At 39.9% G+C, this 15,614-nt stretch overlaps 2 protein-coding genes across 5 annotated transcripts; one reads left to right on the top strand and one right to left on the bottom strand.

Moving 5' to 3' along the window:
• Positions 1-6: 6 nt before the first annotated feature.
• LOC104872244 (histone H2A.J) lies at positions 7-548 on the bottom strand. The gene has a single exon (XM_010638422.3). The coding sequence runs from the start codon at positions 399-401 to the stop codon at positions 12-14; it is 390 nt and encodes a 129-aa protein (XP_010636724.1). The 5' UTR covers positions 402-548; the 3' UTR covers positions 7-11.
• A 2,588-nt stretch (positions 549-3,136) lies between these two features.
• LOC104872242 (histone H4) lies at positions 3,137-14,972 on the top strand. 4 transcript variants are annotated; one of them, XM_033766267.1, is made up of 6 exons: positions 3,137-3,695; positions 5,130-5,204; positions 6,588-6,630; positions 10,913-11,112; positions 12,609-12,814; positions 14,687-14,972. In XM_033766267.1, exon 1 carries the CDS (start codon positions 3,210-3,212, stop codon positions 3,519-3,521), a length of 312 nt encoding a protein of 103 aa, XP_033622158.1. In that variant the 5' UTR covers positions 3,137-3,209; the 3' UTR covers positions 3,522-3,695; positions 5,130-5,204; positions 6,588-6,630; positions 10,913-11,112; positions 12,609-12,814; positions 14,687-14,972. The 4 variants fall into 4 exon arrangements, 3 of the variants coding, with proteins under 3 accessions (XP_033622158.1, XP_033622159.1, XP_033622160.1); XM_033766268.1 differs by lacking the exons at positions 5,130-5,204; positions 6,588-6,630; XM_033766269.1 differs by lacking the exons at positions 12,609-12,814; positions 14,687-14,972 and having other exon boundaries at positions 10,913-11,116.
• Positions 14,973-15,614: the final 642 nt, after the last annotated feature.

The following is a 15,614-nucleotide window of genomic DNA, read 5'->3' as shown; positions in this document are numbered from 1 at the left end:
CGGCGGCGGGGTCACTTGCTTTTCACCTTCTGGCTCTCCGTCTTCTTGGGCAGCAGCACGGCCTGGATGTTAGGCAGCACGCCGCCCTGCGCGATAGTCACTTTCCCCAGCAGCTTGTTCAGCTCCTCGTCGTTGCGGATGGCCAGCTGCAGGTGGCGCGGGATGATCCGTGTCTTCTTGTTGTCGCGCGCAGCGTTGCCCGCCAGCTCAAGGATCTCGGCAGTCAGGTACTCGAGCACAGCCGCCAGGTACACCGGGGCGCCGGCGCCCACGCGCTCGGCGTAGTTGCCTTTCCGCAGCAGCCGATGCACTCGGCCCACTGGGAACTGCAGGCCCGCGCGGGAGGAGCGGGACTTAGCCTTTGCCCGCACTTTGCCGCCCTGCTTTCCACGACCGGACATGTTTACTTCTCGCCTACAACTCCAGCCAGATGAAAGAGAAGCGAGGATCCTCGGTACTGGGAAGTCGCGGACCACACCGGAACAGCTCCTCCAAACTCTCCTACGGCCACTAGGCAGCGCCGTCCAGTTGGGCGCTGCAACAGCCTTGGTAATGATTGGCAGGTTTCTCTCCCAATGAGAGGGCCAATATAGGACCCGCCTCCTCCACTCTGCCCAATCAAAGGTGCAAATTTCTAGCTCTTATTTACATAGCCACCTATATGAATTACAGCGCCTAGGGCTGGAATGAATTTAATGGAAGCTGAGGTTTCAACGTTCTAGCTCGCTCTTCGAAAAAGAAGATTTAAAGAAAGTCTCTTGTAATGCTGGGCAATGAGTGGTAGACAAGACAGGAATACTTTCTGTACTGATGAAAAGGACAAGCTCGCTTAGCCGAAATTTAGCATCTCTCATCTCAGGTTGTGGGCTGGAAAAGAGCTACTGGATTCCTTGCGAGAGGCTGCAGGCACAGCTCCCTGAATCTTGAGGTCTTGGCCTTGGCTTGCTCCCTGGTCATCACCACGCCACAGCTCACGTTCCCAGCAAGGGACCCTGAACATCACCTTGTAGATGGGCCCAGAGGCAGAATGGAAGCAACTTATGTAGCATCTGAAACAAAATAAAGTTTTTAAATTAGAAATTACTTTCTACTAATTCATTGAGATACTTTCATTTCCTTAACATTTCCTCCTATTACACAGTTACATTGCTATGCGAGTAATGTTAAACTTACCCATTAAACAATATTTTGTGTGGTTTTTAGTATTTATTTAAAAGTGAAACAAATTTCACTCCTCGATTTAGTAAAGATTAGGTATCATTGTATGTCCTTACTGCCCACCTGTGGGGTCAGTGTCTTTGAAGCTGAGAAATAGTACATTGACATCGTTGACGATACCCGCCCCCCACCCCCAGACAGACTACTCTATCGATTCCAAATCCTGGCTTTACCACTAATCAGCTGTCTTTCAGTAACTGTTTAACTTCTATACCTATCTCAAAGTGCTTTGAAGATTAAGCATGTTAGTAAACATCTAATAGCTCTTAGATATACTGAACAAATGGACATAAAAATCCGACGCAAATTTCAACTAAATGTTCCTGGAATGAATTCTGTAAAAAAGCTTCAAATTTTGCCTATATCACAAGAAATTCTTAAAACAGTTTAAATAATTATTATGTTGGACATTTTTGTTTGTTTGTTTCATTCTTGTAAGTAATGGGAGCCTAACTTGAGCCACGGATTTTTCAAACATATAGTAAAATTTGATTCAGGATTTTCTCCTAACCAGTGTGCCTAGAACTCTTAAGAAAAGAAAGAGGAAAAGGGAGGAAGGAAGGAAGGAAGGAAGGAAGGAAGGAAGGAAGGAAGGAAGGAGAAGGAAGAATAACCAGTGTGCCTAGAACTCTTAAGAAAAGAAAGAGGAAAAGGGAGGAAGGAAGGAAGGAAGGAAGGAAGGAAGGAAGGAAGGAAGGAAGGAAGGAAGGAAGAAAAAGAGGGGGCGAGAGAAAGGGAGTGAGGAGCAGGCTTTTTGAGTTATAGAAATGAGCAAGAATTGAAACAAGTATAAATTACAGCATTTAGAAACAATAAATTTTTACCATATGCATTTCTGCTATAGACAGGCTTATCTTCAAGAATAGGGGGAAAAGGCTGAATTTACTAAAATATTCATTCTTTAAAATACTAACTAAGTACCTGAGAAGGAATTGTGAATTATGTCCTATATACTGTTTCCTTTTAAGGAAATAAAACCTTTTGCGAAGCTGTCTACAAGTACAGTGACAGTTCATGGAAACTTTCGTTTTTGTTGAAGGATCTGTTTGAGGGAAAGGAATGCAGTATAATCTGTATTTGAAGCCACGGTTCGATTGTTTTACAAAAACTTTGAATCTTTAAGTGGAAGATGTGAGATCTCAGATAGTGCGATGTAAGAAATTTACACTAATTCAACTCCATAAGTATAGAAACAGTTACGGGCTTCAAGAGCAAATACAGAATGCAATTCCAGAATCAGAGGGAGAAGAGACAGGTAAATCTGCAGATTTCACAGAAGCAGCTACAAGGGAAGAGGAGGGGTGAGGTGAGGAGCGGGAAGACGAGAGTTATTGAAAGAATGTTCAGGAAGGGCCACAAAACCAGGGGAAAACTATTAAAATATTTCCACTCTACCCAAACTTTATTTTAAAAGATCCACACGTGAGAATCTGTAAGATAATTGCCTTGACCTAAGACCTAATGAGCTATAAAGCGTTTCTACTGATTTTCATTTACTTCACACATGCTATGATAGGAGTACATGTTCCATTTGTGAAACAACAAAACAAAACCGGAATAAGTATGTGTTGAGAGGGAAAGAGTCACAGAAACGGTGAGAATAACAGCATAGGGTGGGCTTTGTATTTCAGAGGTGAGAAAAAATTCTATCCTCTCATATTGCTTAAGCTTTCAAATATACTATTGTCAGGCCTTCAAATTTACCGCAAAAAAAAAAGTTTTGTTGTTTTTTTTGTTCTGTTTTGTTTTTCTTAGGGTTAGGGCTGGAATTTTTTTTTTCAAAAGACGCATAAAACAAAACAAAACCGGTTTTGTTTTGCGCACTGCTTAACAACTGCCCGGAAACTCTCCAGGGGTGGGGCCTAGAGCTCCGCCCACTTTCTTCTAGTTTTCAAACAGGTCCGCTCCAAGAGTATATATATTCTGGTCCTCAGTCTCTTTGCCACATTTGTTTCTTTTCTGCTTTTTGTTGTGCTGTGGAGGAGGAGAGAATGTCTGGGCGCGGTAAAGGAGGAAAAGGGCTCGGTAAAGGAGGTGCTAAGCGCCACCGGAAGGTCTTGCGGGACAACATCCAGGGCATTACAAAGCCTGCAATTCGCCGTCTTGCCCGCCGCGGGGGAGTCAAGCGCATTTCCGGGCTCATTTACGAGGAGACCCGAGGAGTGCTCAAGGTGTTCCTGGAGAATGTGATCCGCGACGCGGTGACCTACACCGAGCACGCCAAGCGCAAGACCGTCACGGCCATGGATGTGGTGTATGCGCTCAAACGCCAGGGCCGCACCCTCTACGGCTTCGGCGGCTGAGCCGCGCCCCAGCGTACCCCCACACTCCCAAAGGCCCTTTTCAGGGCCCCCAAAACGTCGAGAAAGGGCTGTAAACACTGAACCCCAGCTTCGGGTGTGGTGTAGTAGTTTAAGTACTGCGTTCTGACTTACGGGAATGGGGAGCTTTGCAGCGGGGCAACTGCTGTGAATTAGGTAAGTAGAAACCGAGACGAAGGAAGCGTTAGGCCTCAGGAGGAGGCCTCAGAGCCGTACGTTTGGCCTAGTAAGTGCACGGGGTGAGCATAGCCAGTGTTACCTAGACAACCGTCACCTGGCTTCCTGCGTCCTACTCAGAAATAACTTTACAGAAGTGTGTGCGGCTGTTTCTAAGCGGTAGAACCTGCTGCCTCTATTTGTATTAATTCCTATGCAAATGAGGTGAGCCCGCTTACGGCTTCCCATTGGGCTGGAGGGCCTGCGTCAGATGGGCGGTCCTTTGCTCTCCGGGTCGCCTGATAGGCGCAGGGATGGGCGAGGTATCCAATAGGACAGCGGCGCCAAATGCAGCCCCGGCGCTCCTTGCTGAAAGCTTTGAGCTCGACGCGGCCCCTGCACTTCCAATGGGGCAGCTGCATAAATTGCTCCCGCGGACCCGGAGTGCGTCCTCCCTGAGCCCTTGGCAGCGGTTATCGCTTGTGCGACTGGCGGCCCTGGAGTTCCTTAAACTGCCAGGAGTCTGCGATCCCTGGCCCTGGTCCCGGCCAAGCAAGCCGAGGAAATGGTGATCCCCTTGCAGCAGGGAAACGATCCCCGGCTTCGAAGTGAAAACCCTACTCCGAGCCTCCTGCGGGGCCCTAAAGGGGACGTGGGTGATCGGTTGTTGCTAATACGTTCAGTGAAAACTGTGGCCGGGAAGCCTGTGCAGTAGCCTGATCCTGCCCCGGGGTGCGACAGACCTCCAGGACAGCGGGGCAAGGAAGGGGCTGGAGACGGGGATCCACCACCGAGCGAGGCGGGAACTGGCCTGTCTGTGTAGGGCCTTGGGAAGAGGCCGGAACCCCGATTGCGGCACGAACTAGTAACCAATATTTTAAAATATTCCTTGGACTTAAACATATTACATCAATTTATAGCTATATTTTAAAAGTGAAAACCATAACGTTTTTTCTGTACTCACTGTATATTGCACCTTACAGTATATGGTTGTCTCCTATTTTTTTATTTCTGTCCATTTATCCTCATTTTATATGATTTGATTGCATGTGAATTAGCACATGAACTTCAGGATTGCAGTACCTTTTTGTAGTCAGTCCCTTTTATCAGTGTGAACAACTCTTAACCTACTGTTTTTTGTCCCTCAGGTATCAGTTAACTTCAGTTCTTTATTTTAGTTTTAGACCTTATCTCAAGTGCCATTTTGTACCTGCAACTTAATTCAATGAGCTGATGATCTAATTAAATTTTTACTGACCCCAAATTTTAACAAGTTTGATTATTTAGGATAATGTATAAATATCTGTACTACTCTTCAAGGGAAATAAACATTTGAAAGCAACTTAATGTTATGCAAAGAACATAAGAAAAATAAATTATTTGACATAACTGTTCATGACAAATTTATTGTGTTCTTACCGCCTTTCATTACAGCGGTGTTAGACATTGTAGTGCAAAGGGGGACAGTCGTGAAGAAGATATGGTCTGTTTCAAGGACTTACAATAGAGGTCAGTGATGCTAATCATTCTGATACTGAGGAATTTTGATAAATCAGTTTATGGTCAAATTTTTAAATGTACATATTTTCTTCTTTATAAGATTATCTTCTTAATTCCTCCTCAGTGTTCATCCGTATCACAATGACTCCGAATATAAACAGTAGCTTTACAATCTTAAGGTACAGTATTGCATAAAAAGTCTTCTGTAAGAATTTGATCTCTTACACCCGATTTAGTCAACAAATTAATTAAAAATAAGTTTAGAGAAATTTTACGTTAATCCTATAATTTGCTAAGCCACTGAACTTGCTGCACTAGGTATGATACAGAAAATACTATACATGTTTTCTGATTAAATATTTCCATTTCTGTATCCTCTCCATTGATCACCATCACTGGGTCTGAATTCTATTTACTCACCAAAGGATAAGATAAAGAAACTGAGGAGGCCTTTTATGAAATAATTTCATTGCAATTATGTTTCTAAATAATTTATAATGTTTTTAAAAATGTTTCACTTAACCTGACAGTTTATCTATCATTGAACAGAATTCAGATCATTCACATTTAGTTTAACAGCTGAAAACAGGGTCTTCTGGCTTTTTATTATTTTTCTCATTTTTACTCCTGTCAATATACTATTTGTGACAAACGCTGCTGGAGATCCACTTGTTCAGGTCCTTCGTGTTCTGAATACTGAACAAGACACAGAAAAGGCACTAAGGCTATACATCTATGGAAGGCAGGAAAAAAAGCATTTCTGCAGGACCAAAGCAGGCCAGGGAAGAGCTCATAGCATCCCTGAGGCGGAAATGAAGGGGGTTTTTAGTATCCAAAATATCTGGATCAATTTCCATTTCATGCAATAGGCTTTGGGATATTTGTCCTACCAAAACTCACTTGGCCTCATTCCAAAATAAACTAAACTGTCCTATCCAAAATTTACCTGGCCTCTCTTCAGATGTAAAGGAAGGATTAGAAACAGTGTCTTTTGATTGGCTGTGCACAGGTGTATTCAGGAGTGTTGAGAATAGCGTCTTCAGGTTGGCCTCCAAGAAGCTCCAGATTCAGGTGAAGAATTGAAAATAGTACTTATCTGCTCAGTCCACCCATCACCCATAAGCTGGACATCATTTTGAGCTCTCTGTTCTGTGCATGTCCTCTCTTTTTAGGAAATATTTTGCTCAACATTTTAGCCCTGGATTTTTATTACCTTTTTCACTTTCTGCCCAGCTTTAGACTCCCCAGCACAACTCTACCTCAGTGAGACCACAGATTTTTCCCATGACTTGAAAGGGAGACATAACCATCGTCAATCCTGGGCACACATTTTTAACTTTATAATGTCAGACTGCAGTAAAATGTTACCTATCAGTTGGTTCACTGTTACAGGTTCCTAATCGCTCTGACTTGGGATGTGGGGAAGGAAGCCTTGGTGAGTATATCCTTTGTTGTTTTGTTTGTTTTTTTTTTTCCTTTCACAACTTTTGGGGCCTGCTGAGAAATTCATCCTTTCTTAGTTTTTATTCCGTCTTTTGTATTTTTCTTCTTAAGCTGTTCTGATTTACTCACTCGAGCTTTCTCTTTCTCCTCTTAGGTGTTAGTGTACCCACATTTCCTTCCTTAGCTAGCTGTCTTTGGGAGTTTGTGTTGATTTGTTTTTGAGACTGTCTCCCTACATAGTTCAGGCTGGCCTCAGATTCATGGTCGTGGTCCTCCTGCCTCAGACTCTGTTACTTGCTCATTACTGGGACAAAATACCTAACACCCATAAGTTAAAAGGAAGAAAGGTTTATTTTAGCTCACAGTTTGTAACAGTTTTAGTTGGCTGGCTCCAAGGGAGGGTGGCATGGCAGAGGAGAAACAGTCTGTGTCATGACAGGCAGGAATCAAGAGAAGCCTTCCTCCTTTCCCTTTTTATTCCCTCCAGGCTACTAAGCCTATTGACTGGTGCCACCCACACCCAGGGTGAGTCTTCCCTCTTCAATAAGTCCACCATCCACACCTAGAACTATGCTAAAATCATTAAGTGGACTAATCCAGAATCACCCATGATCCAGCCACTTCCCATAAGCCCCATCTGTATGCATATCGGGCTCAGTGGGGGCATATTGATATAAATCCTAACAGCCCATGCTGGGATTACAGGTGTGTACCACCACACCTGATCTAGCTGCCTTCTTATATTGAATCTCAATTTCTTTTACACCTCGTAATAGTTCTACCTCACCTCTTTTAGCTGTGAATTCTAATTCTCTGTTGACAGTTCAGCCTGATCATCTTAGCTCCAAACCTGGATTTTCCTCCTGATATCATCTCCTCTTAAATTTCTAGTCACCTAATGGCTCGACATTTTAAAAACTGAATTCATAATTTTCCCCATAGATTTAATCTTCCACCTTCATTACCTGAAAGGCAGAAACTTGGGAATTACCCTATCTTTCTTTCTCCTCTGTCATACTGTTATATTTAATCTCCATTTTAAAACATGTTGACAACCCATTGCCTCCTCTTTATTCTTTTGATCACTTCTTAGTTAGGCTTCTTATTGACTTATAGTTCTAATCATTAACCACAGCTTTAGGGATAACTATGTGCTTAGCACTATGCTGAGTATATTACCTGCTTTTCTATATTTAGTGCCCATAAGAATTCTACAAGTAAACTTATTTTCCCTATATATTCTGAAGATGTTAATGAAACTGACAAAGGTCCTAAAGCCAGTAAACAGAAGAGCCTTTGTTAAAACTTGTTAGCTTTATTTCTTTATTCAGTTAGCTCCTCTTTGTAACAGAAGAAAAGGGCGTTTTCAAAGTAACCAATTGTTAAAGCAGATTAACCAAAAGTCTTTCATAACACTTCATGTTTCACATGGAGCCAGCCATAAACTAGAACAGACCTGCTCAATGGAAATAAAATTCTATTCTGTGTACAATACGTGTAATTCAAAACTTTCTAGAAACTATGTTAGAAAGAAATAGGTAAAATTAATTTTAATAATACGTTTTATCTAGCCTAATATGTCTAAAATTTACCATTTCAACACCTAAACAACAAAAATGATCAAGGTACTTGTATTATAAATTCGTTTTCTGCACTGTTTTTCAAATCAGGTGTGTATTTTACAACTACAGCTCATCTCAGTCAGGTCACTAACTTCATTCTATTTGATCTACTTAGATTTCATAAAATCTACAACTCAGAAACAGTTTTATATATCTAAATTGTTCCAAACATACATAAAATTTTTTCAAAAGTTGAATCAAGTACAAAAATAACATACCTTTGACTATATGCATCTAAATTGAAAAAACTTGTTCTTTTTTTTTTTTAGAATTGATTTAACTTGCCAGGTGTGGTGCCACACGCCTATAATCCCAGCTACTCAGGAGGCTGAGGCAGATGGATCTCAAGTTTGAGACCAGTCTGCAAAATTTAGTAAGGCTTTGTCTCAAAATAAAAATACTAAAAGGGGGCTGGGGATTTAGCTCAGTGATTCCACCACCTGCCTTGCAAGCACAAGGGCCTCAAAAAAATACTAAAAGGGCTTGGAATGTGGCTTACCTGGGTTCAATCCTCAATAATGCAAAAATAATAATAGTAATTGATTTAACTTGAAGGAAATACAAATCAGATTCAAAGTCAAGTACATTCACTGTTTTGCTAACTCAGTATTACCAAAACTGAATTCAAGAGAGTTTTGTGTCAGTAGAAAGTCTACTCTCAATTTTACCAATGTGAACAAAGCGTTCTTCAAATTTTTCCTGTAGTTTCTATAAGAAATTTCAGTAATGTTCAATAATTAATAGCTTCATTATATTGGCTCATGTTAAATAATGTGTATAATTATTATTATTGATTTATATCATCCAAAGTTTTAATTTTGAATTGGAGTTATAGTAAAGTAAATCTTTTTGCAACTCTTCCTCAACTTACCCAACATTGACAGACACATGATTATTGAATTCACTGTCCTCTAATTCTGTCAGCACTTTCAAAAATATTTCCATAATTCATACCATCTGCATTGAAGGATTTTCACTGCATTTTTGACAGTTTTCATAGTTTGCTCAGAAAACTGGACATAGATAATTTCAGTCATATCACAGATAAAAAACAAAGCAGAAAGAGAATTGTGTTTCTTGTTTTAAAATTCCAGTAAAACTGGACTCTTGATTAACATAGCTGGAACACTCTCTAGTGCAAGAGAAATAAAATTTTCAGACATAAAATATTTAAAAATATCTATGCCACAAGTTCCATATTTAAGATATGTATTGACTAAATTTCTTGTTGAATTTGGATGTCCTTTGAGACAATTCATGCTAAAATGACAAATTTGGCAGTGACTTTGATGTTGTGACTTAGCTAAAGGGCTATGAAAAAGTCCTTACAAGCCTTCAAAGTTTGAATTAATTGATCTTTGATGTGATAGAAAGATCTTTTATCATATGGACAATTGTTCAGTGGCTTCATTGAAGATCTTTTACTTTCTGTGAAGTATCTTTTTGAAGCCTTTTTTTTCATAATTTTCTAACAGAATTTCCATAATGGAAGTGATAATTTAGTTCCCCATCTCTCCATCTAAAAATTACGTGTGTGTGTGTGTGTGTGTGTGTGTGTGTGCACAAAATGTAACCTATTTTATAACAGGCTAAACTTCAAAGCTCAGAATTTTTTAAAAATTGAGTTTATTGGTACATTTTAGGTATACAATACAGTTACATTCATTATTGGGATCTTGTACCTTTACATGATAGGTCTTGGTTCTCATTTTTTCCCCTTGTCCCTGCCCTCCCTTCACCTGCTCCTCCCTTCCCCATCTACAAACACTTTGTTTCCATTTTTTCATTTTCTCATATTTTTTTCTTTTCCCTTATTACTTTTCCTCTACCCTTCCCACTTTCCCTACACCTTTAGCCCTTTTCCTAATGAGATAATTGACAATGTGAGATAGGAAAAAAAGATAAAGCTCAGAATTTTTAAAAACTATTTTTAAAATCTTAAATCCAGTTTTCACTGACAGATTTTTTTTTACTAATTCTTTTATGAATTTGGAAAGAAAATGTCATCAGATTCACTTTATGTTTCCCGAAATGCCTCTCAGTATCATCCACTTTATCTTTCATTTTTAAAACATAACAGATACTTGGTTTTTCTCTTTCACAGCAAAGTGTAATTGTCACTCATAATGAAGTCTGTATTATATTTTCTTCCAGTATATTTTATTTTCTATTTTCTAGTTGTTTTAGCTTCTTCAGTATGTTATGTATCAGTATTATTCCTTCATTTTAAATGTAGAACTATGGGGACCAGGGATCTAGCTCAGTGGTTTGGTGGCCTGCCTTGCAAGCGCAAGGACCCGAGTTCAATCCCCGGCACCAAAAAAAAATGTAGAACTATGTACCTAGGACCAGGGACATGGGGAATTTGCTCTGTCACAGTATGTGACAGTTCCAGGGTCTACTAGAAAAAAGCCCAACCAATAATTATATCTTAGGAGAATCTTCTGAACTGAGCCATGTTACTGACAGGTAGGCTGGAAATATTCTCATTGTGCTTAGTTAAGAATAAATTGAAAGTACACACATGTATTAACTAACACTAATATCCAGCATAGACACGTACCTCAGATCAAAATAATCACTTAGAACTTTCCTAACAACAAGAGTTGTGGTTTCTTCTAGACTTACAACGATTTCTTCCTTGTGTCCTAGAAAAATAAAAGCTTTCACCTGTGGAAAAAATGAAGGCTTGAAAATCTGGCTGTGACCATGAATGGATGAAGAGTTCTGGTATTTTCTTAGTGCAAGGCATTGGCCATGGGCCAGCAGGAGAAAGTACTGTGAGCCCTTTGGAAACCTGTTTTGAGGAGGCTACTTTTTCTTAGGAAACACTGAGGAAGGAAATCTGTTGGGTTAGTATACATTTTTTGGTAGAAATATTTTCAATTTATTTCTGTTTCCAAAGCAATTGATGATTACTACAATGTTATCTATGTGGTATATTTTTGGCTTTATGGAAATATAGCTATGTACCTTATAAATCTTATTTTGACAGTCTCAGTTTGCCCTTAACTCAGCTAATGATTTTAACTTATGTGAGAACACAGTATGTGTCCAAAGTGTTGTTTGACCTCATTGTTTCTGCCCGGGTTCACCACAGTTGCTCGTTTCCCAGGGCGTGCTTGCAGAGTCTGCTGCTGATTTTGCAGTCACACTGCACCTTTGGGCTTTCAACCCTGAACGATCCCGTTTCTCAGGCCTGGCACTCTCACACCTTCAGTGACTTCAGATCCCCACACAGAGCCTAGAGCACTGTCAGTAGGTGGCTTCATCTGGAGCGGGAGGGCGGTCCCTGGTGGACAGTAGACTGGACCCATCGCAGGTGGCCAGTTATATTTCAGTCACAAGCGTAGCAGACTGTGATGAACCCCACGGAAAACTGTACAGGGCTGTGATTCTTGTTGGAGAATAGGAAACCCGGCACACTGAAGCCTAAGTGTACATTCCTGATTTTACTGTAACATCTTTTTTTCTTTCTCATAAGATTTGGGGACATTTTTACCCAAAATAATTAAAATGGGAAATTGCGAGAATTGCATTCATAATGCCAATTCCTTTCTTGGTTATTTTGATATTTAATGTCAAGTTATCTGTATGCCTTGTTTCCTCCTTTTTTGGAGTAGATGTACTATGATTTTAGTCAATAAACAAGGCTGTCATTCAATACTTTACAGCTAATTTAGGTGCAGCTGAGAGATACATAAGCTGTTGCTGTACTAACATCAATAAAAATCACATACTTTCCACATAATGGATTATCAAAAAGCTAAGTTTATCTATCAACATATGAACAGATAAAGAAAATATGGTCTGTGTATACAACTGCATATGCAACAGTATACTATTCAGCCCTGAAGAAGAAGGAAATTCTTGTAACAGGCAGGATGAGTTTAGAGAACAGCATGTTAAGTGAAATAAACAGGACACAGAAAAACAAATACCAAATGTTCTCACCTCTGTGCATGTAAAAAGAAGTTGAACTCAAAATCAGAGAATGGGGTGGTGGTTACGAGAGTTTGAGGAGGAAGATAACAGTGTATTCTTAAAGATCACTAGGATAGTAGATTTCAGTTGTTCTCAGGACACCAAAAAATGGTACATGCATATATTAGTTCTATTTTGAACTATACTTTGAAACATCATATTATACATGATAAATATATTTAATTTTTTTATCAATTTAAGAAACTGAAAAAAAATAAAGGTGAACTGAGTGGCTTATGACATCATGCATGCTGGCTTCATCTTAGGCTCATGGTGAAAAGCCTGCTGCTGGTCCAAGCCTTTCATCAAAGTCACAGCCAGAGGCACAAAGAGAGCATTTCTTTCTTTATGACTCTTTTTTCAGATTAAAGAAACCTTTTCTAGAAGTCTCAGGAGACCTCTCCTTACATGGCTCTGACGATGGCTGTCAGCCCTGCACTGATCATTACAAATGAGGTGGGGTCCCCACACCTCCCGGAGAGAAGCCAACCCTCCTGAGAAACTTCTGTTCACAGCAGATCGTACAACCAACTGTGGTTCTACTGGGAAAACTCATGGATGAGCCTTTTGGTAATTATAGATGTCTGCAGCAATACAAAAAAAAAAAAGCAAATTTAAATGGCTGCTTTTAAATTCTGGCCAAACGCCTCCTCCCAGCAGCTGGGAGTCTTCTCCGCATTCTTTATCTCGTGTGGTCTATGGTTTCTCCTGTTAGTGCCTCCCCAGTAGCTTTCTCCTTCTGTCAGTACAAAGTGGAATGGTGCGGGGCCGGGCCGATCGCCCCTCACACCCTTGTTCAGTGTCGGGGAGGAACTGGTCATGGCATAGAGCAGAGGCAAGGGAAAGAAACCAGGAGTCTTCTGCAGCCCCATGCTCACTTGTCTTGTGTCTCCTTCTTTTGGGATCCTTGCTTAATTTAAAGATCTAATTGAGAGATAGATCTTCCTTAAGTGGGAAGGGGATCAACAAATGGAGAAAGAGGAAGGGAGGGAGGGGAAGGGGGTGAAAAGGAATTAAGATGTGTTACGTCCCTGTACCAACTCCACACAAGAAATGTGAACATTGTGTACTGTGAACATGGACCAGTAAAACCTTTAAAAATCCGATTGGAATGAAGTTTTCTGTGACTGTTAATGGCTTACTCCTCCTAATTAAGAGCTGCACTGGGCCTGGGATTTAGCTCAGTGGTGCCTCACAAGTGTAAGGTCCTGAGTTTGATCCTCAGTACCTACCTCCCCAAAAGGATTGCACTGTGAAAAAATAACTGGAATTTGGAATTTCACTCAAAGAAATATTTAAGGGTATATTTTGAAGCAGTGGGCTTTCCATGACCCTCAAAGGACACTGCACCTCCAAATAGCATTTATATGGTGTGCTATTCTCCTCAACTTATCTTTTTATTATGATCATTATTGTTAACTGTCAAAATACAGTGGACTCTTGACTTACAAACTCAGTTTGTTCCCAAGAGCTGGTTGTAATTCAAGTTGGTTAGTTGCTTTCAAAGACTCCCTGCTGTATAATTTCAGGCCACACATTCTTCCAGGCAGATCTCAGTGCCAGAAGAGAGACATTGGCCCAGGACTTCTCAAACAACCCCACACAGGAAAGGATGCTGTCATGTACCTTCCAGAACTCTTTAAGGGTTAAATCTGTATCTGAGACCATCTGGAAGCACAAGCAGCCAGTGTTCAGGAAGTAACTCAAGATTCAGTGCGTAAAACTAAAACTAAAATTCTGGTCATAATTCAAGTTGTTCATCTGTCAGATTGGTCAGAACTCAAGGGTCCACTGTAACTCAGACAAGCAAGGATGAACCTAGCTTTGTATACAACAAAACTGATAGAGTTTATAGTTACTGAAAAGGTTTCTGTGAGGGCTGAGGATGTAGCTCAGTGGTTCTGGCACCTGCCTCCAAAGAGCAAGGGCCCAAGTTCAGTCCCCGGTACCAAAAAAAAGAAAAAAAAATTTCCATGAGAGATTAGCTCATGAAAATATTAAATACAGAATAAATTGCTGCACAAGTAAAAAAAATTTTACTTTTCAATATAATATCATTTAATAAAAGGAAACAAAAGCTATCAAAGTAATATTATAATATTAATAAAAAATTTTAATCCCCCCAAAAATACTTTGCTATGAAATAAAAACTTTTATTACTTACCTTAATTTGAACATGGAAAAACTTAAAGAATTTTAAATACCTACATCTGAAGTTGTCATATCATTCCTATACCTTCTAGTAATTATACTATTCATACAAAATTCATTTAATATGTCCAAATATTTTCTGAGTTACTAAACTAGATAATACAATTTTTTTGGCAAAATAAGAGACTTACTCTACATATGCCCAAATTCATGTACTTCTCCACTGTTGCAGAGAAGGCATACAGATAAATGTTCTTTGCATATTGTCACTGTTATCTCCCTTTCTATCAGAGACCTCTGCAGTAGATTCCGATCTCCTGCTCGGTGCTACAGTGCAAGGCTGAGAAAAAAAACAAAAGACAGAACTAAAGAGACAGAGAAACTGAGAAGATGACCCATGCTGCTCATCCAGCAAAGGAACCTGTCAGTCCAAGCCACTGACTTTTGTCGGCAATCAAATGGAGTAAAGGTAAATTATGTGCAAAGGGGGAACTATGTACAAGGATGAACAATTGTGCAATTACTATGGATACCAATGCAAACAAGGCTTGTAAAGAACATGACAAAGCACTCTCAGATTAGGAACAGAATAGACAAAACATATGGCTGTAATTAGAACCTGTCCTTCTATGTGGAAGATTAATTATGGTGGAACTATGTACAAGGATGTACAATTGTGCAATTACTATGGATACCAATGCAAGCAAGGCTTGTAAAGAACATGACAAAGCACTCTCAGATTAGGAACAGAATAGACAAAACATATGGCTGTAATTAGAACCTGTCCTTCTATGTAGAAGGTTTTAATTATGGGAACAAAATTTGCATGTAAATTACTCTGACCTTTGCACATAGGCTTTGGCCAGACTCACTTCTCAAAAAAAGCCAGTTGTGGGGTTAAAACTCTTTACAGCCTGCTTTGGGGATAATCAATATTAGGCATAATTCCCTACACTTTCTTCTCTTTAACTTTTGTTCCCACAGGACATGTTTGCACTAGCCATGAATAACACTTTTCCTTCACAAAATTCGACGCTAGTTCCAATTTTAAGTGTTTCTTTCTCAATTGATTGAATGCCATATAAAAATCATCTGACCTCCCTGAACATGCTATGAGTTAAGAATCTGGAATCCAAGCTTTTCAGTAAGGAAGAAAACGATAAAATTCAATGTTATATCTCCACTTCTAGGAAAATGGAGTAGATATACTCTTCCCTAT

This window comes from Fukomys damarensis, unplaced genomic scaffold (genome assembly GCF_012274545.1).
Source record: "Fukomys damarensis isolate Sample0158 unplaced genomic scaffold, DMR_v1.0_HiC HiC_scaffold_19, whole genome shotgun sequence".
Taxonomy (NCBI): Eukaryota; Metazoa; Chordata; class Mammalia; order Rodentia; family Bathyergidae; genus Fukomys; species Fukomys damarensis.
The sequence above is the reverse complement of the archived record's forward strand: the minus strand, read 5'-3'. Positions and strand labels throughout refer to the sequence as shown.

Excerpts from the sequence above, each read along its gene's own strand:
- LOC104872244 (XM_010638422.3), bottom strand. The coding sequence starts at position 401 with ATGTCCGGTCGTGGAAAGCAGGGCGGCAAAGTGCGGGCAAAGGCTAAG.
- LOC104872242 (XM_033766268.1), top strand. The coding sequence starts at position 3,210 with ATGTCTGGGCGCGGTAAAGGAGGAAAAGGGCTCGGTAAAGGAGGTGCT.